The 25,397-nt window shown below is 39.8% G+C and overlaps 1 protein-coding gene and 1 non-coding gene across 2 annotated transcripts; one reads left to right on the forward strand and one right to left on the reverse strand.

Annotated features, from left to right (window-relative positions):
- Positions 1-2,598: 2,598 nt before the first annotated feature.
- On the forward strand, positions 2,599-2,704 carry LOC140813414 (small nucleolar RNA R71). The gene has a single exon (XR_012113948.1). It is a non-coding gene; the product is annotated as a small nucleolar RNA R71 (small nucleolar RNA).
- A 14,190-nt stretch (positions 2,705-16,894) lies between these two features.
- Positions 16,895-21,644, reverse strand: LOC140811516 (heat shock factor protein HSF8-like). The gene is made up of 2 exons (XM_073169444.1): positions 21,197-21,644; positions 16,895-18,390 (listed from the first exon to the last, which is right to left on the reverse strand). Exons 1-2 carry the CDS (start codon positions 21,473-21,475, stop codon positions 17,089-17,091), a joined length of 1,581 nt encoding a protein of 526 aa, XP_073025545.1. The 5' UTR covers positions 21,476-21,644; the 3' UTR covers positions 16,895-17,088.
- Between the last annotated feature and the right edge of the window lie 3,753 nt (positions 21,645-25,397).

Genomic DNA, 25,397 nt, shown 5'->3' on the forward strand with positions numbered 1-25,397 from the left:
CTCAACACTACCGTCAGATTCTGCAAACAATCATCAAAAGAAGAACCAAATATCGAGAAATCATCCATAAAAATTTCAAGAAAAGTTTCTATCATATCATGGAATATAGCGGTCATGCAACGTTGAAATGTGGCAGGGGCATTACAGAGACCAAACGGCATGCAGCGAAAAGCAAAAGTGCCGTAAGGACAAGTGAAAGTGGTTTTCTCTTGGTCCTCCGGCGCAATCATAATTTGGTTGTACCCCAAATACCCATCCAAAAAGCAATAAAACTCATGACCCGCTAACCTCTCAAGCATCTGATCGATAAAGGGAAGGGGAAAGTGGTCTTTACGGGTGGCATCATTCAATTTTCTATAATCAATGCACACACGCCATCCCGTAACAGTCCTAGTGGGTATTAATTCATTATTTTCATTTGTGATAACAGTAATCCCACCTTTCTTTGGCACACATTGAACGGGACTTACCCATGCACTATTAGATATAGGGTAGATAATACCTGCATCGAGAAGCTTAATCGTTTCAGCTTTCACTACCTCTTGCATCTTAGGATTCAATCTTCTCTGAGGTTGCACACGAGGTGAGTACTTCTCTTCCATCAAGATCTTGTGCATGCAGACTGATGGATTGATCCCTTTGATATCCGCCACCTTCCATGCAAATGCACCCTTGTGTGCTTTCAATACTTCCAACAGTTTGTCCTCCATCACATCTGTCAAAGCAACAGAAATAATGACAGGTAAAGTGTTATTCTCACCTAAATACACGTACTTGAGGTGTGGAGGCAACGGCTTCAGCTCAAGTGTTGGGGGATCCTCGATGCTTGACCTTTGAGGGGTCAAATCTCTTCGTTCTCCCAGATCCTCTAGTCGCATCCTCATTGACCTTCTCCATGGTTGGTTGGCATTAAAGTGTGCCACAATTTCGGCTCTTTCCTCATCCAATTCCTCTTCTCCCAATTCAGTATCGATAGTGGCCTCCAAAGGGTCCCTAAGAGCATCCTGCACATAGTTAGACGCAAGAGAGTCAAACGCATCAATTCTAAAACAACTATCAGAATGCAGTGTGTGCTTAAGTGCATTAAACACATCAAAAGTAATCTCTTCGTCGCCCACTCTCAATCGCAACTTCCCTTCTTGCACATCAATCAGTGCCTTGCCAGTCGCAAGGAACGGTCTACCCAAAATCAGAGGCATCTCCTCATCCTCATCCATATCAAGCACCACAAAGTCCGCAGGAAAGATAAACTTGTCCACTTTCACTAGCACATTCTCAATCACTCCGCGGGGGTACTTGACAGACCTGTCAGCCAGTTGTAAAGACATCCTCGTCGGCTTAGGCTCTCCTAATCCGAGTTTCCTGAAAACAGATAAGGGCATCAGATTAATACTTGCACCAAGATCACACAATGCTTTACGAAAAACAACATCACCAATCATGCAAGGGATAGAAAAACTCCCTGGGTCTTTTAGTTTCGGTGGGATTTTGTTTTGCACCAAAGCAGAGCAACTCTCAGTCAAGTTCACTGTCATGTGATCCTCCAATTTTCGCTTGTTAGCTAAGATGTCCTTCAAGAATTTGGCATAACTAGGCATTTGCATTAAAGCATCGGCAAAGGGAATATTGATATGCAATTTTTTAAACACCTTAAGAAATTTACCGAATTGTGCATCTAGTTTTGCCTTTTTCAATGCTGCAGGGAAAGGCGGGGGAATAACAATCCTAGGATGTGCCGTGGGTGCTGGTGTAGAGTTAGATGACTTAACTTTTGACGCCTCAGCCTGCTCATCCGGTACTTGGCTTTTCTCTTTCTCTCTAGGCTCCAAAATCTTTCCACTCTTCAACTCAATGGCCTTTACTTGCTCTTTAGGATTAGTCTCGGTATTACTTGGCAAGGTGCCCGGCTCTCGACTTGCTATCATCTTGGCCAACTGTCCAATTTGATTCTCGAGCCCCTTTATTGATGCATCTTGGTTTTGGAGTCGAGTTTCAGTGGATGAGATAAACTTAGACATCATTTGTTCCAAGTTGGACTTTTCTTCTCTAGGAGGATCGGATCTGTACATCGGTTGTTTCCCATATTGTTGTCCTCCTTGCGGCCTATTCTGACTGTTTTGACCGCCCCATGAGAAGTTGGGATGTTGCCTCCACCCAGGATTATATGTGTTTGAGTAAGGGTCATTCCGTGGACGGTTTTGGACTCCCACTTGATGCACAGGTGCTCCTTCGGGCACATAGAATGGATTGTCATCTTGACAGTCTTTCACATAGTGCTCACCTCCACATTTCTCACAGAATACCTCTTGCAAACGCATAGCCGTGCCACCCAAGTTCAAGCCATCTATTTTCCTGTTTAAAGCATCAAGTTGTGCAGTAATAGCAGAAAAATCAGTTACCTGGTGCACTCCTGCACTTCTCCGCTGGTTGTTTCTGTCAGATTGAGGATGATAACTGCTAGCAGCCATCTCCTCCAACAACTCATATCCTTCTTCCGCAGTCTTCCTCAATAGGTTCCCACACGCTGCAGCATCTATCATAGTACGGTTAGGAGTAAGCAAACCGTAATAAAAAGTTTGAACGACTAACCCAAGTGGTAACTCGTGATGTGGGCATCTTCGTAATAGATCCTTGAAACGCTCCCACGCCTCATATAGTGACTCTTGATCGAACTGAGCAAATGTTGTAATGTCAGCTCGCAGCTTCATGGTTTTTGATGGAGGAAAGTATTTGATAAGAAACGCCTTCGCCATGTCCTCCCATGTAGCGATCGAACCTACAGGTAAACAATTCAACCAAGCTTTAGCTTTATCACGCAAAGAGAAAGGAAATAAACGCAGTCTAACAGCATCATCAGAAACTCCATTAAATTTAAAGGTATCGCAAATCTCAAGAAAATCCGCGATGTGTGTGTTTGGATCGTCCACAGCAGTTCCTCCGAATTGGACGGTGTTCTGAATCATCTGGATAATGGCTGGTTTTATTTCGAATTGGTTTGCCTGCACAATCGGCCTCACAATGCTGGGGCGTGCACCATCCAAAGAAGGTTGGGCATACTCTAACATGGGTATGCGGCGTGGCATCTCAATTCGTCTCTCGTTTTGGCGCTCTGCCTCCTGCTCTTGTTCGTGCCTCTCCATCAGTTCCTTAAGTCTTTGCTGTTGTCTTCGCCTGCAGAAAGTCCTTTCAATTTCAGGGTCACACTCAAGCTACAAGTCAAGTGACTTTGGCATGCACCGGAAGAGATATCTGAATCAAAATATGGAGTGTTAGTTCAGTAAAAATAAAATACACTAGAGAACATAACTAAGAATATAATTGTAGATTAACAGTCCCCGGCAACGGCGCCAAAAACTTGATCGAGCAAAACTTGAACTATGAATTCCCCAAGAAAATATGATTTTGTATGCTCAAAATGTAATCGCAAGTGCACGATGTCAAGTAATAGTATAGTGTATATGAATACGAGTATCGTTCCACTGGAGACTGTATTTAACAAGTATTATTTTAGTTATTGAAACTTTAGCGACGAAGTTTGGTTGTTTGTTTATAACTACTAAAATGCAAGAAAATTAAATAAACAAGTTCAAAGATTAAATGATAAAATATGAATGCTAAATCAATGGATTAAATTTCAAATGATAAAAGAATTTGTTGGGAATTCTGGTTCACCTACCCCTTATTAATTAATTAATTCGTTCGATTGTGTTCTACGCTTCCGACAGGATTTCCTATTTAATTGAACACACTATCTCGAGCTATGCCAAACTAATTCACTCAATGAAGTAATTAAATGTCTTTAATCATTTATCAAGAATGAACCGCATTTCGATTGATGAAATCCCCTAGTTTTCGACCCTAAGGACTATGACTATCGGCACGTATCCAATTTCATATGTCTATGCAAATTGTAGATCCGCAGATTATACTACTCGATCCTATCACTAGTTATTCTCTCGAACTCACTCGTGATATAAAATCGTCGTAAAAGTTAGCTACGCTCAAACGACACAATAACAATCGTAGTGTAATCAAGAATAAAGCACAACTCAAAATATGAATTAATCAACTAAAATTTTGGGGTAGGATCCCCTTTAATCCCAACAAATATGAAGGTTAGCTACTAGAATTCATAATTAAAATAAGCAAAACAATGTTTAAACAAAGGAAAATAAACTAGAAATACTAGGCGTGACGAAATCTGCGAAGAACGATGCCCAGAAACCGTCGAATCTTCAATCCAAGTGCAAAAGTTCTCCAAAATCCCTTTTTTGGCTCTCAAAATATGTCTGAAATCTCTGAATCATCCCCCCAATTCGTCCCCAAGACTTACCATATCGTTCCCCATCATCAAATCAGGCAAGAAATCGCGAATAACACTTTCCAAAAATAGGTGGCGCTCGAGCGGTAGAAAAGTACCGCTCGAGCGCCACATTCTCTGTAACTTTCCTTGGCATATGCAGCATTCGCGCTCGGGCGGTAGAAAACTACCGCTCGAGCGCCGACCTTTCTGTCGAAGTTCCTTTGGGGCTTTCATCTCGCGCTCGGGCGGTAGAATTTCACCGCCCGAGCGCCAATCCTTCTGTCCTTTTTGTCTTGACTTGGCACTTGGCTCCGATTTTTGGTTGTTCCGGCCTTTTTTCCTGCAAATTAATCACGCCCGAGTGAGATAGGATAAAATGCAAATATTTACTCTAAAATGAACAGAAAGTAAACGAAATGCATACATGCACCATGCAAACACAACTAAACCAATGCAATAAAACACGTAAAAACGACACATAACAGTCTACGTCAATAGGATTACAGTACTGAAGTCGGATTACAATTCAGACGAGCGGATTTCTCAGAAAAGGCGTAAGGATTTTCAACACATATACAGGAACTTTTCTCGATCTTCTTTTCTTCTTTTTACTGAAATAAACGACCCTATATATGTATATATATCCTAGTTGCTCGGTTAATGATACGCGTCGTCTTTTCTTGAATTTGGGTCGGCGCTCGGGCGGTAATATACTACCGCTCGAGCGCGGCAGTTTCTGTCCAACTCCTTTCCGGGTTGCACATTGGCGCTCGGGCGGTCACAATCTACCGCCCGGGCGCCACAGCCTCTGCCCGAACATTTCCTAGTTAAACATTGGCGCTCGGGCGGTCATTTTCTACCGCTCGGGCGCCAACGTTTCTGCCCAAAACGTACACAATCCATGGAAAATATCATTTCGTGTCCCGATTAATCCTTTTATAATCATATCAAATTATATATCAATAATTATAGATTACTAGGATTAAATTTCCGGGCATTACATTTCTCCCCCCCTAAGATACGATTTCGTCCCCGAAATCACAGGCAATCTATCATATCAACAAGGAGTATATACAGAAATGTATTCCAAATTTACATTAGTGAAATAATGCTGGGAATTCCTGTCTCATATCAGACTCAGTCTCCCAAGTTGCTTCTTCAATGCCATGACGAGTCCATTGTACTTTTACCAACGGAATCATCTTCGTTCTGAGCTGTTTTTCTTTACGATCGATAATCCGGATCGGCTTCTCGACATAACTCAATGTCTCATCCAGCTCAGTCTCGTCTGGTTGAATAACATGTGAATCATCAGGGAGATATTTCCGCAGCATCGATACATGAAAGACATCATGTATTCCGGATAATGAAGGCGGCAATGCAAGTCGATAGGCTCGATCTCCTATCTTTTCAAGAATCTCATAAGGACCGACGTATCGTGGAGACAACTTCCCTTTCTTTCCAAATCGGACAACACCCCTGAAAGGTGAAATCTTCAGGAACACCCGGTCTCCTGCCTCAAATATCAACGGTCTACGTCAGAGGTTGGCATATTTGGCTTGTCTGTCCTGGGCTGCCTTCATTTTCTTTTGAATCAACTTTACTTTTTCAGTCATATCTCTGATCATATCAGGTCCAGTCTCAGGAACTTCAGATATATCATCCCAATACAATGGGGATCTGCATTTCTTTCCATACAACGCTTCAAATGGGGCCATCTCAATACTCGTCTGATAGCTGTTGTTGTACGAAAATTCGCAAAGTGGCAATGCATCTTGCCAACCAGTGCTAAAGTCAAGCACTACCGCTCTTAGCATATCTTCCAATGTCTGGATCGTCCGTTCTGACTGTCCGTCGGTCTGTGGATGATATGCGGTACTAAGATGTAACTTTGTACCGAGAGCTTGCTGCAAACTCTGCCAAAAGTGCGATGTAAACCGAGGGTCACGGTCTGAAACAATCGACTTTGGCACTCCGTGCAGTCTCACCACTTCTCGAACATAAATATCGGCCATCTGATCATATCTATAGGTCATCTTGTATGGAATAAAGCATGCTGATTTGGTCAATCGATCAATCACGACCCAAATCGCATCAGAACCTCGGGAGGATCTCGGTAATTGTGTCACAAAATCCATGGAAATGTGATCCCATTTCCATTCAGGAATTGACAAACTCTGTAATAATCCTCCTGGTTTCTTTCTTTCAGCTTTCACCTGTTGGCAATTCAGACACTTGGCTACAAATTCAGTCACATCAGATTTCATTTGTTTCCACCAATACTGTGTCTTTAAATCATTATACATTTTCCTGCCGCCAGGATGAATGCTAAAACGACTGTTGTGCGCTTCTGTCAGTATTCGCTGTCTCAAATCCGAAACATTTGGCACAACCAGATGATTATTCACATACAAAATGTCATTTTTCACCTGATATTCCGATTGATGACCAGTTCTGACCATAACAATCGATTTCTGTATATTGTGATCACTTTTCTGAGCTTCTTTAATTTTCAAAAGTAGCTCTGGTTCAGCCCGAATAGCACACAATCTCATAGGCTGACGATTTGTTTCAAAAGCTAATCCAGACAAACAGCAGTCTTCTATCAAATTCGAAACACCTATCGTCGATAAGGATAATGCACATACCTTTCGACTCAGTGCATCTGCTGCTGCAGTGGACTTCCCTGGATAATATTTAATCTCACAATCAAAGTCTTTCAATAAATCTAGCCATCTCCGCTGTCTCATATTCAACTCTGATTGCGAAAACAGATATTTCAAGCTCTTATGATCAGAATAGATTTCAAATTTCTCACCATATAAATAATGTCGTCATATCTTCAAGGCAAAGACTATGGCTGCCAATTCAAGATCATGAATTGGGTAACGAGATTCGTGGGATTTCAGCTGTCTCGAGGCATAAGCAATCACATGCCCCCGCTGCATCAAAACACAACCTAATCCGCGGTGAGATGCATCACAATAAACGACGAAATCACCAGTGCCTGAAGGAATCGTCAACACAGGCGCACTGGTCAGTCTCTTTTTCAACTCAAGAAAACTGGATTCACAGTCTTCTGTCCACACAAATGGAGCATTCTTCTGAGTCAACTGTGTAATCGGTTTGGCAATACTCGAAAAATCTTTAATGAATCGGCGATAATATCCTGCCAAACCCATAAAGCTGCGTATCTCTGGTACAGAAGTCGGTCTCGGCCAAGAAATCACTGCCTCAACCTTACTGGGATCAACTGATATACCGTCTCCCGATATAATATGCCCCAGAAATACCACATGTTTCAACCAGAAATCGCATTTCGACAACTTAGCATACAGTTTCTCTGCCCTCAAAATTCTTAACACAGTCCTCAGATGATTAGCATGTTCAATCATATTCTTTGAATATATCAATATATCATCAATGAATATGATAACGAAATCATCCAAATATTTCTGAAAGACGCGGTTCATCAATCCCATAAATACCGCCGGTGCATTCGTCAAACCAAAAGGCATGACAATAAACTCATAGTGTCCATACCTGGTTCTGAATGCTGTCTTAGAGATATCAGAGTCCCTGACTCTCAATTGATGGTATCCAGATCTCAAGTCGATCTTGGAATACACCGAAGAACCCTGCAACTGATCAAATAAATCATCAATACGAGGCAATGGATATTTATTCTTTACCGTTGCCTTATTCAGTTGCCGGTAGTCGATACAAAGTCTCATCGACCCATCCTTCTTCCTCACGAACAGTACGGGAGCACCCCAAGGAGATACACTCGGTCTGATATATCCCTTGGCCAGTAAATCCTCCAACTGTTCTTTCAACTCTTTTAATTCGATCGGTGCCATCTGGTATGGAGCCCTAGAAATCGGAACTGTTCCTGGCATTAATTCGATGCTGAAGTCTATCTCTCGAATCGGAGGCAATCCAGGAATCTCATCTGGAAAGACATCAGCAAATTCACACACCACTGGCAAGTTCGCCAATGATGGGCTCGATTTCAGTAAATCAACTGAGTATACCAGGAATCCATCCGCTCCTTTCTGCAATAATCGTGTCATATTCATTGCAGATATCAAAGGAATTCTGGCACGAGAACCCTTACCATAAAATTTCCACTCCTCAGCCATCTCAGGTCTGAATCGAACTATCTTGTGGAAGCAATCGACTGTAGCTCGGTACTTGGTCAACATATCGATACCGATAATACAATCAAAGTCAGATAACCCAAGCACAATACAGTCTAACTCAATCGTATGCCCATCGTACTGCAGTATACTAGATTTAACAGTTTTCACTAACATCACACCTGTCCCTAATGGAGAAGAGACAGACACTACCGTAGACAATGACTCAATAGGTAACGCATGACTCAATGCAAACCTCTCAGAAATAAAAGTATGCGATGCACCAGTGTCAATCAGCACATATGCAGGATAACCAGAAATAAAACAGTTACCTGCCACGACATCATCAGGTGCATCCTGTGTTTGCTCCTCAGTCAAAGCGAATAGTCGGGCCTGCTGTCGAGGAGGCTGACTCGCTGTCTGGCTCCCTCCTGGCCTCTGCTGTGACTGAGTAGACGGTGCTGGCTGAAAGGAATGAACGGCAGAAGATCGTCTTCCTGTCTGAGCCACTGATCCAGATGACTCAGCGGCCTGGACTCCCTGAGCATCAAGCTGTGGACACACTCGGGCAAAGTGTCCATGCTGTTTACAGATGCGGCAATTGCCGAACACTCCTCTGCACTGCTCGGTGGAATGCCTCCCTCCACAGGTGCTACAGTATGGTCCTGTATAACTCTGGCCCTGACTAGTCTGTCTAGAGCCACTCGAACTAGAGGAGCTACTTCCAGCTTTCTTGAATTTCTTCCCCTTAGCTTTCAGGAAGTCTTTCTTCCCACTGCCACTGCCGCTCTCAAATCGGGGAAATGGTGAAGGCATCTGTGAACTCGGTACTGAAGGCACAAACGAAGCCTCTTTCTGTCTTATCAATCCGGCTTTGGCTCCCTTAGCTCGATTCAGAGCATCAGTGAAATTGTTTGGCCTTCCAGTGTTCACCAGGGTAAAGATTTCAGGATTTAGACCATTTATGAACTGGTCTGCAACGGCCTCATCACTCCCAGCCACATGAGGGGCAAATCGGAGCAGAGTAGAGAACTTAGCCACATAATCCTCAATGTTTAACTGGCCCTGTCTCAAGTTTGCAAACTCGGCTCCCTTGTCCTTCCTATATGAAACTGGAAAGAACCGTAGATAAAATTCAGTCTTAAACACATTCCAGGTAATAGCCGTACCTCGTAATTCCAAAGCCCGTTTTGTCGTGTTCCACCAGTGTTTAGCAACGTCATGCAACTGGTGTCCGATCAGTTTCACCCTCTTTTCCTCAGTATATTCCAAAGAATCGAACAACGATTCAATATCGTCCAACCAACTCTCACATTCTACGGAATTCTCCGTTCCTTTCAAAGTCGGTGGATGGAATGACTGAAATCTTTTCAGCAATTTCTCCATTGCTGTTGGTGTCACATCCATGGGAGGATTTGAGGTACTCCCCTGTTCTGGCATTCTTCTCGGAGGCATATCTGATAACCAAAAGGGTTAGCAATTCCAACAATAATCCTGTTTCAATCCCCCTCGGATCATCTTACAGCTGATCCATTCCAATAATATACAATACCATATCAATATCAGATAATTCAGGTAGCATATATTAAAACAGGAACCATGCTAGCAATCAAAAGCAGGAAAGAAAATCAATCTACCCCGCTCACTAGCTTCTATCTCAGTCTAAAGGATCTATCGCTCTGATACCACCTGTTGTGGGGACCCGGACGCTAATCAAGTTCTTAATCATAATTGGGACTAATTAATCAATTAAAAACAGGGTCTAATTTTTATTTTTTTTAAATACGGAACGTAGTGAAATTAAAACATATATACATATCAGTATATAAAATACAAGTCATGTATTACAACACATTTATTCAACCTAGGGTTTGACAACTACTATCAACTGTTCAACCCTATCTCTAATCCAAGTCCGGTGCCACCACTCTAATCACGATCTCTCTCTTCATCTCCTGGACCCTGATCCTGTCCCACCTGTTGTCAAGTACACATACAGACAAGACAACAGCCGGATAATTCCGGTGAGAATATAATCCCAGTATAAATCAACGAAACATGCAATCATATAAACAATATAAAGCATGTAATCAGGTAACAGATATATGTAACAAAGTCTGAAACATAATCAATATCAAACTGTCGACAATACTCGTAGCTACATCATTCAGACTAGACTCAATCCTAGTCTAGGGATCCCGATTCCAGAAGTTGGCATGCGTATATCGACTAGCAGTAATAGAAAAGACTCCAGTTCTATCCACGCCGATATGGTATCGATCAACAGTAATAGAAAAGACTTCAGTTCTATTCACATCGATACGGTATCGATTACCAGTAATAGAGGAAGCTATTATTCTATCCACATCAATATAGTACCGATTAACAGTAATAGAAGCAACTCTAATTCTATCCACATCAATATGACATCGATTAACAGTAATAGAAGAGCTACTAATCTATCCACATCGATACAATACTGATTAACAGTAATAGAAAAAGCCACCATCCTATCCACATCGATAGCCAAACATCCAGTGACAGTCTTTGGCACAACCGCCAATACACCATCTTATGACATCGTGCAATGTGCCCGTGGTGATCCCACCACTAACGGCACTTCTGTCATAAGATTACTCTTCTAATACCTGTAATCTATAACTCAAGAAAACAAGTATATCAATCAATCAATGCAAGTATCAATGCAACAAAGTAAAGTATGTGATTTAGGGAAACCCAAGTCTAAACCGACTCAAGTCCATCTCCCAATACCACATTGACTTATACCTTTCTTTCGTCGGTTTCTGGCTCAGTCAAAGTCCTGAACTCACAATCTGTCTGGTACTGACAATATCAATAATCTCATATCAATATACCAGTCAATTCCATAATAATCTGATCAATCTGGATTTAATTCAAAATCAATGGTATAACGGTACAATTTTTAATATCCCCGTCAATACCAATTCACCAGATAACAGTTACAATCTATAACTCATATCCAATACAATCCGTAATCCCGTCACAATTCAAATCTGTCCAGTATAAATCAATATACTCCAGAAAATTCATAACAATTCCATAATCAGTCTGTTTCTTAATCTGACTTCGATTCTACGATGTCTAACATGTCAAGAACATCATATATGAATCCTATTAAATTCTGACAATAACATAATTTCAAAGCATGTCAAAACGTAGCAAAACTTACGTCAAAGTGTAGTCTACGTCAATAGGATTACAGTACTGAAGTCGGATTACAATTCAGACGGACGGATTTCTCTGAAAAGGCGTAAGGATTTTCAACACATATAAAGGAACTTTTCTCGATCTTCTTTTCTTCTTTTTACTGAAATAAACGACCCTATATATGTATATATATCCTAGTTGCTCGGTTAATGATACGCGTCGTCTTTTCTTGAATTTGGGTCGGCGCTCGGGCGGTAATAAACTACCGCTCGAGCGCGGCAGTTTCTTTCCAACTCCTTTCCGGGTTGCACATTGGCGCTCGGGCGGTCACAATCTACCGCCAGGGCGCCACAGCCTCTGCCCGAACATTTCCTAGTTAAACATTGGCGCTCGGGCAGTCATTTTCTACCGCTCGGGCGCCAACGTTTCTGCCCAAAACGTACACAATCCATGGAAAATATCATTTCGTGTCCCGATTAATCCTTTCATAATCATATCAAATTATATATCAATAATTATAGATTACTAGGATTAAATTTCCGGGCATTACATTTCTCCCCCCCTAAGATACGATTTCGTCCCCGAAATCACAGGCAATCTATCATATCAACAAGGAGTATATACAGAAATGTATTCCAAATTTACATTAGTGAAATAATGCTGGGAATTCCTGTCTCATATCAGACTCAGTCTCCAAAGTTGCTTCTTCAATGCCATGACGAGTCCATTGTACTTTTACCAACGGAATCATCTTCGTTCTGAGCTGTTTTTCTTTACGATCGATAATCCGGATCGGCTTCTCGACATAACTCAATGTCTCATCCAGCTCAGTCTCGTCTGGTTGAATAACATGTGAATCATCAGGGAGATATTTCCGCAGCATCGATACATGAAAGACATCATGTATTCCGGATAATGAAGGCGGCAATGCAAGTCGATAGGCTCGATCTCCTATCTTTTCAAGAATCTCATAAGGACCGACGTATCGTGGAGACAACTTCCCTTTCTTTCCAAATCGGACAACACCCCTGAAAGGTGAAATCTTCAGGAACACCCGGTCTCCTGCCTCAAATATCAACGGTCTACGTCGGAGGTTGGCATATTTGGCTTGTCTGTCCTGGGCTGCCTTCATTTTCTTTTGAATCAACTTTACTTTTTCAGTCATATCTCTGATCATTTCAGGTCCAGTCTCAGGAACTTCAGATATATCATCCCAATACAATGGGGATCTGCATTTCTTTCCATACAACGCTTCAAATGGGGCCATCTCAATACTCGTCTGATAGCTGTTGTTGTACGAAAATTCGCAAAGTGGCAATGCATCTTGCCAACCAGTGCTAAAGTCAAGCACTACCGCTCTTAGCATATCTTCCAATGTCTGGATCGTCCGTTCTGACTGTCCGTCGGTCTGTGGATGATATGCGGTACTAAGATGTAACTTCGTACCGAGAGCTTGCTGCAAACTCTGCCAAAAGTGCGATGTAAACCGAGGGTCACGGTCTGAAACAATCGACTTTGGCACTCCGTGCAGTCTCACCACTTCTCGAACATAAATATCGGCCATCTGATCATATCTATAGGTCATCTTGTATGGAATAAAGCATGCTGATTTGGTCAATCGATCAATCACGACCCAAATCGCATCAGAACCTCGGGAGGATCTCGGTAATTGTGTCACAAAATCCATGGAAATGTGATCCCATTTCCATTCAGGAATCGACAAACTCTGTAATAATCCTCCTGGTTTCTTTCTTTCAGCTTTCACCTGTTGGCAATTCAGACACTTGGCTACAAATTCAGTCACATCAGATTTCATTTGTTTCCACCAATACTGTGTCTTTAAATCATTATACATTTTCCTGCCGCCAGGATGAATGCTAAAACGACTGTTGTGCGCTTCTGTCAGTATTCGCTGTCTCAAATCCGAAACATTTGGCACAACCAGACGATTATTCACATACAAAATGTCATTTTTCACCTGATATTCCGATTGATGACCAGTTCTGACCATAACAATCGATTTCTGTATATTGTGATCACTTTTCTGAGCTTCTTTAATTTTCAAAAGTAGCTCTGGTTCAGCCCGAATAGCACACAATCTCATAGGCTGACGATTTGTTTCAAAAGCTAATCCAGACAAACAGCAGTCTTCTATCAAATTCGAAACACCTATCGTCGATAAGGATAATGCACATACCTTTCGACTCAGTGCATCTGCTGCTGCAGTGGACTTCCCTGGATAATATTTAATCTCACAATCAAAGTCTTTCAATAAATCTAGCCATCTCCGCTATCTCATATTCAACTCTGATTGCGAAAACAGATATTTCAAGCTCTTATGATCAGAATAGATTTCAAATTTCTCACCGTATAAATAATGTCGCCATATCTTCAAGGCAAAGACTATGGCTGCCAATTCAAGATCATGAATTGGGTAACGAGATTCGTGGGATTTCAGCTGTCTCGAGGCATAAGCAATCACATGCCCCCACTGCATCAAAACACAACCTAATCCGCGGTGAGATGCATCACAATAAACGACGAAATCACCAGTGCCTGAAGGAATCGTCAACACAGGCGCACTGGTCAGTCTCTTTTTCAACTCAAGAAAACTGGATTCACAGTCTTCTGTCCACACAAATGGAGCATTCTTCTGAGTCAACTGTGTAATCGGTTTGGCAATACTCGAAAAATCTTTAATGAATCGGCGATAATATCCTGCCAAACCCATAAAGCTGCGTATCTCTGGTACAGATGTCGGTCTCGGCCAAGAAATCACTGCCTCAACCTTACTGGGATCAACTGATATACCGTCTCCCGATATAATATGCCCCAGAAATACCACCTGTTTCAACCAGAACTCGCATTTCGACAACTTAGCATACAGTTTCTCTGCCCTAAAAAAAAAAAGGGTCGCGACAGTCAACCTGTTTGTAGCTACCTATATATTTCGCAAACATATGCATATATATACTAATGAACACACACACACACACACACACACACACATATATATATAAACCTGTTTGAAGCGTGACTTAGAAAGCTGAAGCCGAAAAAATCAGATCTGCAAAATTAAACAAATAAAACTAGTTACAGTAATTAGAAATCAAGATATTTGAAGAAAAAAAAAACAAAAAACTTTCTTTACCAAGAAAAAAGGCGAAAACCGCAAAAAAAAAAAGAACGGAATTGAGGGGTATATATAGGCGATCAGCGACGGTTTTTGGAGAAATCGTCGCTAATCGATTTTTTAGAAAACATCGCTGAATGAGCGGTTTTTGGTAGTGGTGTTCTAAACTCGATTAGTTTTGATAAAAAAAAAAAAAGACTAGTGATTAATTTTATAATGCTACGCTCACTATTATAATTATAATTACAATAAATCTAGTTTTTCTTATTATTGGTACTAGAAAAATATTATAATTAAAACCATTATTAATGTAAATATTGATTTTAGTGTTATTATTATCATTATGTAATGTTGTCCAGTTATTACTATTATTATCATTATTATATAAATTGAATTAGTATAAATAAGAATATTATACATTAGTTTCATTACTATTACTATTATTACACTGCAATTAGTATTTTAGTAATTTTTAGAAATATTATCTCGAAAATCCAGGGTTTTTAATCTCGATTCTCGAACTGTCATAATTTGTAATATTATCTTATTTCTGTTTTATAATCTGAGAAAAAAACTACTATTTATTATATTTAATTGGAAACCCGAAAATATTTCTACAAAAATTATCACAACATATAATTAACAAATAAAAGAATTATTTAAAAAATGAACTACGATAACTCGCGATCGAAGTTTGAGACAGACAAGATTTATAACCTAACAATATGAAAAACATTATGATAACATATAATTAAAAGAGAAAATAAAATTAATTTAAGATTGATAAATATGATCATTATTGTAAATTACTTGTGCATACAAATCAGAATATATATATATAAATATACTGTATTATTAAGTGTGAGACATTTAGAATAACTAACTACTTTAGAGGACACCAAAATATTTAATTCTATAATTACCCTTCTTATCATACTAAGAACCTCTTCAAGTCGCTTCATATTTTATATATAAAAAATAAACAAAACTTCCATTTTAAATCGAACAACTTTTCTAAATTAAAAATAATTTCGTTTTAATTGTTTAGTATTATTTGATCAAATTTTAAATAATAATAACACATGCAACACATGTGCGGCTAGTTTTTTTATGATCACAAAACATTCTATTTTTATAATTTTATTTTTTATATCATTTATATATATAAATAAAAAAGCATCCTGTCTCCATAAAAGTATTGCCATTAGGCAATAGCATATTTTGGGGGTGAAAATGATTAAATATTTTTATTTGGACGTAATGTTATGATTGTTAGTAGGGGTGTCAAATTCATACACGACTCACCAACTCGATACGGTTTTATCCAAAAAAAATAAGGTTTGGGTTTGGAGTTTTTGAGTTCGGGTACTTTTTTTATATATTTTATGGCTGAAAAAATATTTATTGTATATTTATATTATAAATTTTCATAATTTAATATTTATTTTGAATATTTTTTTATTTTTTAAATAATTATTTATTTGATTTAGTAAATATACTTTATTTTTCTACGACTAGACTTTAAAATTTAAATTATATATACGAGGAAGATTTTGTTATTATGCGTTTAAATTAAAATATTATTTTTTTAATTTTATTTAATTTTCTTTAAAAAATTCAAAATCAAGTTATACGGATTGATGGGTTGATCAGATTGATTTGGGTTCAGGTTCGGGTTGACTCGGGTTCGGGTTGAGCAATTTTTAAATAGTACTAACCCAACCCGACTCAAACCACCCGAATTGACACCCCTAATTGTTAGAGGCTGATTATGAGACTTTTTTTATCTGTTTAATGCCACATGCATCTAATTTATTTGTATTTTCTCCTACACTTTTAATAAAACCAGCAATTATTATTTTTATTTATTTCAAAAGTTTATATATTAAATATTTTAACCATCGACTAGTTTTATACTGATAATATTTTACGTTTACATTAGACTAATTATATAATTCTCATGGTATTATATATAATTATCATATTAAAAATATCTTATAATACCAAAATCATCAATACGTACAGTTTATTTTAAAACAAAATTTTGCAAGTTATAAGCTTATAAATTAATTAACAAGACACAATAGCTTATAAGCCAGTTAAAATAAATTTAGTGAAGCACAACGGCCATAATAATCAAATTGAGCCACCAAACTGCTTTTATTCAACCAACAAGTTTAGTTTAATGGTACATCTAAACAAAGCAACTTTTCATCTATGTGCAATGGTAAATAAGACTGCAAGATCTTCTTTGTTCAATGGCGAAGTCGAGGCTCATTAATCACACAAAACTATAGGTTCACATTCACTAACAGACAACCTTTTCAAACTCTACTGGAATCGGATGAAAGATGCTCCATCTGCTCGGTGAGCTGCACCATGTTCTGAGATTTGTCCCATCCATTTTCCAATGGCTGTCTCTTGCTTATCTCAAGAGTTTCACATGCCACAATCGGATCGGTCTTACCAGAAAGAGTTTCTTCTGTTAAATCTGGATCAGTCTTGGCAGTAAGAGTTTCATCGGTTAAATTCAAGTCAGTCTCAGCCAGAAATGCAGTTGGACTTCGAAGAAATGTTTCCCAGAAAGGATCTCCAACTTCAGGGAGTTCGTCTTCATCCCATTCCATTTGATGATCACTAGAAAATCCAACACTGGGAATTGTGATTTTGTTACTAGGATCCAAGAAAATAGAATTTTCTGTTTCCATTCTCATGATATTAGCATTGATTTCTGGTACGATTTCAGAGAACTCCGGCGTTACAGTATCAGCCAGCGGAGGGATAATGGAACTCGTCTCCAAATGCTGATCACTTAAAATTTCAGCAGGCAAGCTAAGGGAGGCTGATTGAACCTCAGGTACTACTCCAGAACTAAAAGATTCAACTGGAAAACCTGATGACATGAATGGCAGCTCTGAAGTAGAGGGCACCTCTCGAAGAGTCACCCCAGACACACGGTTAGGGGAGCTTCTGGAGACTAGTTCATCAGATGGTAATGAACCATCACCAATCAAGAAACTATCCGAATCATTACCGAAGGTTTCTAGCTTATGTGAAGAATCCATTTTTATGATTTGCTTAAGCATTGCATTTGCTGCCTCATTTATCAGAGGCTGATACTTAATGATCTGACGATCAAAGGAGCTGCCAAAGGAACTGTCATCTGAAACGCCATCTGGCTTTAGTCTTCTCTTTTTGTTGCCTTCGGTCACAAGACGGCTACTATCATTCTGCTGGTGCATGAACTGTGCGAGAAATCCAGGGCTATTCACAGCCTTTGCCAGGAAAGACATCATCTGTTGTTGACGTTGTTCCATACCCTGAAGATGCTGTACCATTGTTTGTAACTGTCCATCTGTGGTTTGTTGCTGCTGCCTCAACCTGACAAGCTCCTGCATCAACACGTTCTTGTCCCTTTTAAGTCTCTCAACTTCCTTTTCGAGCCCAAATTTACCAACCTCAACACAGGCTCCAACAGGAGAACTCTGTACAATTGGTTGTTGCTGTTGCTGAGCCTGTCCATGTGCGGGTTTCCGACGGCTAATACCTTTAAGAAGATGCTTTTGTCCTCTTAAGAAACCCTCATTCGCAAATTCCCACCGGTCTGGATCAACCTTTCGAAAACCCTGGTTGTCCAATTCAATTCTAACTATATCATGCAATTTCTAACACAAACAAAATTTCCAAGAAATGGGAATACCATATTTGGTGAGAACTTCCACGAAACAAATCAAATTCTAGATTCTTTAGGCATTTTCCAAAAGCCAAATACTCAAAATTAATCCCGTAGTTAGAGTAACATTGATTATATTACTGTATCTCCCAGCAAGAAAGAAGAAATTGTTGGATCAATTTCATATTGTATAAGCTTATATATGAATGATTATCTATTACGGGTTCTCTATTAATGTTGAGGTCAAATTAAAGTGACCGATTAAAGTTTTGGTTAATAAGTTTTAATATATCTGATAGGTTGTGGGTCTTTAATGTGTAGAGTTAAAAATATAATTTCAGTTTTTATGATGAGTTAAACAGAAATATCAGAATATAATGATAAATATTGTTTATATAACATTCTCATATTCATATAATAATAAAGTTAATATATATATTTTAAAAAGGATTGATCGAAATAAAATTTCGCCAAAGTGACGTCTTTCGTGGAGATTAATAAGGTGTTGATGGTGTAGCATCAAATTTATATAACATTGTTGATGGTATTGAAAGACCTCTACGATTAGATTGATACAATAAATCCTCAATTTTATATTCCAATAACAGGAGCTCAACAAAGTTAAACCATATTGACATCGAGATTTTGGTTGTTAAATAAAGATTTCAGAGTGGATAATTGTCTATTGAGCATATCAGTACAAACTTCATGGTTGTGGATCCGCTAACTAAGGGGCTACCACACAAAAGTTTTGTGTTGTGTCAATTGAGAATATTCAGCTACACACCCACATCATAATCTGTCATTAAGTTGTTTTGGCATATGTGACCATTGATGAATCTAGTTACCACAAGTGTAGCGAATAATACTTTGATCCTATGTTGATATGATAGATTGACCAAACTGGTTATAAATACATTTGGAAAATGACGACAGTTTTGAACTCACAAAATTATTTTCACAAAAACATAATTATAAGGTTACAATATAGCCGAAGTGGGAGATTGTTGGATCAATTTTATATTGTATGGGTTTCTATACGAATAATTATGTGTTGTGAGTGTCTATTAAGGTTAAGCCCAAATTAAAGTGATCGATTAAAGTTTCGGTTAATCGGCTTTTATGTATCTTATAGGTTGTAGGTCTTTAATGTGCAGAGACAAAAGTATAATTTCTATTTTAGGAATTTCTGTTTTTATGATGGCTTAAAACAGAAATATCAGAAGATAATGATAAACATTATCTATATAATGGTTATGGTCCACAGATCAAGCGTTATCACATTTCCAATCTCTTACCCTCGTTATCAGATTTAGATCCAGGGAGAAACTAAAGGGCTCTCCAAAGAAAAAAACGCATAGATCTGGAAGATCAACCACTCGTTCTTAAGACGTAAGAATTATGGCTTCAGGTACGAGTGGAAGAACTCAATAAAAACGGTTTAAAAACCATATCGGTCTCAAAAAATACTGCTGGATTCAGAGTAAATGGAAGCTACCATTGTCATTCTTTTATGGATTCACATTTATAATAAAATACAAAAAAAAAAGGGGAAAGACAGGCTTACGTGCATATCACACTCATAAATAGAGACGCTAGTTTCCATGACCTTAAAGTCCAAGTAGTACTAAATTCACCTAGTAAACAACTAGGACGAATAAATCTGGTCGAACCCACATTTAACTATCTGAAACATTTTTATCGAAAATAGCAATACTAGTTTCTCACATAACAATGCAGCTCAATGTTCCTCGATTCCTCCCATAAACCACATCATCGATTCATCCTTTGTAAAAGTTAAATTGCATTTAACCAAAATATAAGCAGACACCAACATACAGTAAAACATCGAATCAGCTACCCAGTAGATTGCACACCCTAAGTTAACTCAAACATCTTAAATAAATAAAACATTAAAGTCAATGAGTTTTGCAGGGCACAAGGCAAATGACATAAATAACAACATACACTCAACCATAAATCAACCAAGAAACTCTAAGAAACGAATAAAGTCGCACAAAAAGGAAAAAAGTAGCGCAATAGGGTCTTCCACAGACAGGTGTTATCATGGTTCGCCGTCGCGGTAGCGGAGAACGTCATATAGGTTTTTGTTCCAGTTTCATTGACATTTCACGGAACGGTCCTCGCGGATTACTTTTATAATAAAAATAGATGTAATTATATAATTTCAAAAAAAATTAATTGAAAAATATTAGGAAAATTTTGAAAAAATTACAGAAAACGTTTTGCAACAGCGTGACAGCACCGAAATTGATGTTCCGTTCCGCGATGACCGCGAATTTCGGTCCAAAGAAAACGGTAGCCTGAAACTTTGCAGCAGCAGCTACCGTTCCATTCGGCAACCGCGAACCATGGGTATTATTGAGCTATTAAACACCTAAATTGGGGAAAGAAAGTAAAATATTATAACAAATAACAACAACATAGCCAAGAATTACTGCATGGAACAATCAACTGGGGCCAAAGAGAGACTCCCAAGAATCAAATTAAACCCAATAATATGGCCAAGAAATACACCATCGGGGGACAAAAATATAATTGAAGAATCAATCACCTAAATAACAACACGAAAATAGATGAACAAAAACAATAACAAACATTATTCAAACAAATCCAAATATAAGAAATTACACTTGAATGGCTAAAAACTCCCAGAAACCAATTAAACCCAATAAATCATAACATATAAAAATGGAGACCCAAAAACTAGTAGTAACTCAGGTTTCAAGGAATCATACATATGTATTGAGTTGGCGAACAAAGCTGGAGAAATTATTGTGCTTGAAATACTTAGGCAGCAACTCTCTAGCAAACTCAGCGGAGTCCCAAACCACGAAACTGTTATTCATATCGCTCCATGACACGATCTTGTCCGTGGTGGGGTCATCAACCATTTCATATGTCTTCGCTAGGAACGGAGGAGGAGCATTCATCGAGCCCATCGGAGCAGGCAACGGAGGGCCTTCACCGTCCGATTTTCCGTCGATTGAAGACGACCGAGAAGTAGAAGCCACCATTTTGCGGAAACCCACAAAATAAATTGATAATTACATGCTAAATTAACGGGATTTCTGCTGTTCTACTCTTCTACTATTCAGGGAATTCTTGACAGGAGTTCGAAAACAAACCCTATTATATAGGAAAGGAAAGGCAGAGATTGCGTGGGCTTACAACTTGCAGTGGTAGATACGACGACGTCGTTGTCAAAGTTTAGATTACATTTATGGATAATCAAATATTTTTAAAAACCAACCACCAAATCGAATGGCACCGTATAATTTTTTTTGAAAAATTGCGATAAAAAAATCCTAAATCGCATTGTATTTTTATAGGGTGCAGCAACAATTTCGATCGCACCTCTTATTTAATTATTTTACAATTATATTTATATCTATGTAATAATTCATGAGTATTTATTTCATTTTTTTATGGTAAGGAAATTCGCAGATGTTATCTTTCAGTACGCTCGATAAATCTCAGACGAATGTGTTAGTTTATAAATCATGCTAGTCAAGTAAATTGTATTTGGCAAGCTTTATAAAATGAACTCGTCTGATAAGACGTTAGTATGAGATATCAAACTCGTTTATACTCAACAAACTGGAACATCTCATTGAGAGTTTTCATAAAATTTATTAAATATATAAATAAATTATTACTATTTTATTGATTATATATATAATGTCAAATAAAAATAATAATAATGATTGATACCCCATGGATGGGTCCACTGTCCCTTGGCCCATCCCAAGCCCAAATGGAAGACAGGCCCATCAAGGGCCCATGTATTCTCCTATAAATACCTGGTTTGAGTGTTCAGTTGATTAATTCAATATATTGTTTTCAGCAGCACCCTTAGCTGCTCTCCCCATATATCCTCAGTCACTGACTTAAGCGTCGGAGGGGCTACGCCAGGACACCCTCCTGGCCCCCTCCTAACGATCTTATTTGTGATTTCAGGCTCAGGGTAATTTCAGAACCTACGTCTGGACTAGTGACACTTGCTGGAATCGGAACCTAAATTTCCCGTGAGTATCACTTGGCGCCGTCTGTGGGAAGCTTTGAGTTGAGACGTAGAGATGGTAGGGAGGAGAGGGAGTGGAAGAGCCACCTCAGCATCATCGCGTCCTCGGAGGGGACTCGAACCATCTCTTGCTGAGGCGGGACAGAAACAACCGTATCTTGAGACGAGACATGAACAACCTCGTCACGAGACAAGAACTGAGCAGCACATTCACGAAACGAGGGTCGAGCAAACCCGTCCCAATGAGAATGTGAGGAACTTGACCTTAGAACAGTTGGGCCAATTTATCACCCGGACAGTGGATGAGATCATGAAGAGGAATCAAGAGTCTATGTTTGCAGAAGAGCAGGCCGCTCGCCAGGAGCGAGAGGAGAATGTGGAGGGCAGTCAGAGTAGGGTGGAGGAGACGCGACCCCGTCCAAGTGAGGAGAATCCGGAGGTGGAGGAGATGTGGAAGGAGATACGAAGATTGAGGGAGCAGGTAGGAAGCAGGGCACCGGTACCCAAGAGAAGAAGCCCTTTTTCACTATCCATCTTGGAAGAAGGGCTTCCCTCAAATTTCCGACAATCGAACGTTGGAGAATATGACGGATATACGGACCCCGAAGAACACTTGGGGAGATTCGAGAATGCGGCTTTGTTGCACCAATATTCGGATGGAGTTAGGTGCAGGGTGTTTCTGGGTACGTTGGTAAGGTCAGTCCAACAATGATTTAATACCCTGCATCCCAACTCCAGTCTTTCGAAGATTTTTCTGCAGCTTTCTTGCACCGATTTGCCAGCAGCAAGAGGCACCAGAAAAACTATTTGAGTTTGTTTGTAATGAAACAACAAGATGCTGAAACTTTACGGGAGTTTGTCCAGCGCTTCAACAGCGCAGCGTTGGAAATATCAGTGGCTACCCCTGACATCATGATAAGTGCCTTTACCCAAGGGCTGAGGGGGGGAGAATTCTTCAAATCGCTGGTCAAGAAACCTCCGTCGAGCTATGATGACCTGTTAGCTCGATGGAAAAGTATGTAAACTTGGAAGATGCCCAACGGTATAGAAGGATGGAAAACCGACCCGGAGGGAGTAGGGTGGAGGGAGCCGAGACAGACGGTAAGAAGAGGGGTGCAGGTGAAAGGGAGGAGGACAGAACCAGAAGTAGAGGACAATTCTCATCACATGTTCCTCTGAATAGGAGTTGTGACGAGGTGATGGAGGTGAGGGAGCCCACGGGGAGGTGGGAGAAGTCACGAAGGGTTGAGTGCAGTGCTAGATTGCCTTCGCGGGACAGACGAGAAGGATCCGCATTCGGGAGTTGAGCGAGGTCCCGCCCGTCCCCTAGACGTGGTCAAGGCCCTCCATGGATAAATCAGGGGGTTGGGGAGCAGAGAGGCGAAGGTCGAGGTCAAGATGTCATTCCGGAGCCCGTCGAACCGAGGAGGAGAGCGAATGAGGATAACCACCCTACGATAGGAATGATTTATATGATTTTGGGCGGTGCTACTGATGGAGACTCTGGACGAGCTCGGAAAGCGCATGGCAGAAGGTTGGAGAACTTTAAGATATCTAGAGGGCAAACTTACCACAAGACCCCGTCATCAGCTTTGGGATGGAAGACCTCCGAGGCGTTGTTACTCCACATATCGATGCCTTGGTGGTAACGGCCACTGTTGACAACTACAATGTGGCACGAATCTTTATTGATAATGGAAGCTTTGTTAATATCTTGTTCAAGAGCACTCTGGACAGATGAAGGTGGAGGGATTTGAGCTCGAGACAATCTATACTCCTCTATATGGATTTGCAGGACATGCCATCATCTTTGGGACATGAGCCTCGGCGGGTAACAAAGATGACAACATTTACTGTGGTGGACACACTTTCAGCGTATAATGGAATTCTGGGGCGACCAGCCCTAAAAGATTTCAGAGCTGTAGCGTCCATATATCTTCAGAAGTTGAAGTTCCCTGTAGGGAAGGATGTTGGAGCCTTATGCGGGGACCAGAGGGTTGTGCATCGGTGTTATGAGGGGATAATGAAAGAACAGGGGAAGAAAGCGCGTGTGGAGTTTAACATGATTAGGAAAGAAAGAAGTGGGTAACTTTGTCCTGTGGAGGTACGAGAGAAGCAGAGATGAAAGTTGGAGAATGCGCTGGGCAAGGGTCTAAAGAGGCTCAGGAACGTTTGCCACCTTAGAGAATATTAATCTTGACTTGAATTTTGCTGTATTTCGTTTATGAATTTGTCTTAAGTTATCAGCTGAAATTTAATAAAGCAAGTTCTTATATTAAGTTCGTGGATGTTGTTGTATTGTGATGATGAAATGAATTAAATTTTCCTGCTAAGGCATCGCCTAGCAGAGGAGCAGAGTAGAGGAGAAGAATGAAATTTTATCTTTCCTGCTAAGGCATCGCCTAGCAGAGGAGCAGAGTCGGCGATGAGAATTAAATTTTATTTTTCTTGCTAAGGCATCGCCTAGCAGAGGAGCAGAGTGGAGGAGAAGAATTTTATTTTTCTGCTAAGGCATCGCCTAACAGAGGAGTTAGAGGGTGGGGATGTTGAATTTTTATTTTTCCTGCTAAGGTATCACCTAGAACTAGTAGAGGAGTTAGAGGGTGGGGTGTTGAGTTTTTATTTTTCTGCTAAGGCATCACCTAGCAGATGAGTTAGTGGGTGGGGGTGTTGAGTTTTTATTTTCCTGCTAAGGCATCACCTAGCAGAGGAGTTAGACGGTGGGGATGTTGAATTTTTATTTTCCTGCTACAACATCACCTAGCAGAGGAGTTAGCGGGTGAGGTGTTGAATTTTTATGCTCCTGCTAAGGCATCACCTAGCAGAGGAGTTAGACGGTGGGGATGTTGAATTTTTATTTTCCTGCTACGGCATCACCTAGCAGAGGAGTTAGCGGGTGAGGTGTTGAATTTTTA

Source organism: Primulina eburnea, chromosome 14, assembly GCF_022965805.1.
Source record: "Primulina eburnea isolate SZY01 chromosome 14, ASM2296580v1, whole genome shotgun sequence".
NCBI lineage: Eukaryota > Viridiplantae > Streptophyta > Magnoliopsida > Lamiales > Gesneriaceae > Primulina > Primulina eburnea.

Excerpts from the sequence above, each read along its gene's own strand:
- LOC140811516 (XM_073169444.1), bottom strand. The coding sequence starts at position 21,475 with ATGGTGGCTTCTACTTCTCGGTCGTCTTCAATCGACGGAAAATCGGAC. Across the intron at positions 18,391-21,196 it reads TTCGCCAACTCAATACATAT|GGTTTTCGAAAGGTTGATCC; the intron begins GTATGATTCCTT and ends TTGGACAACCAG.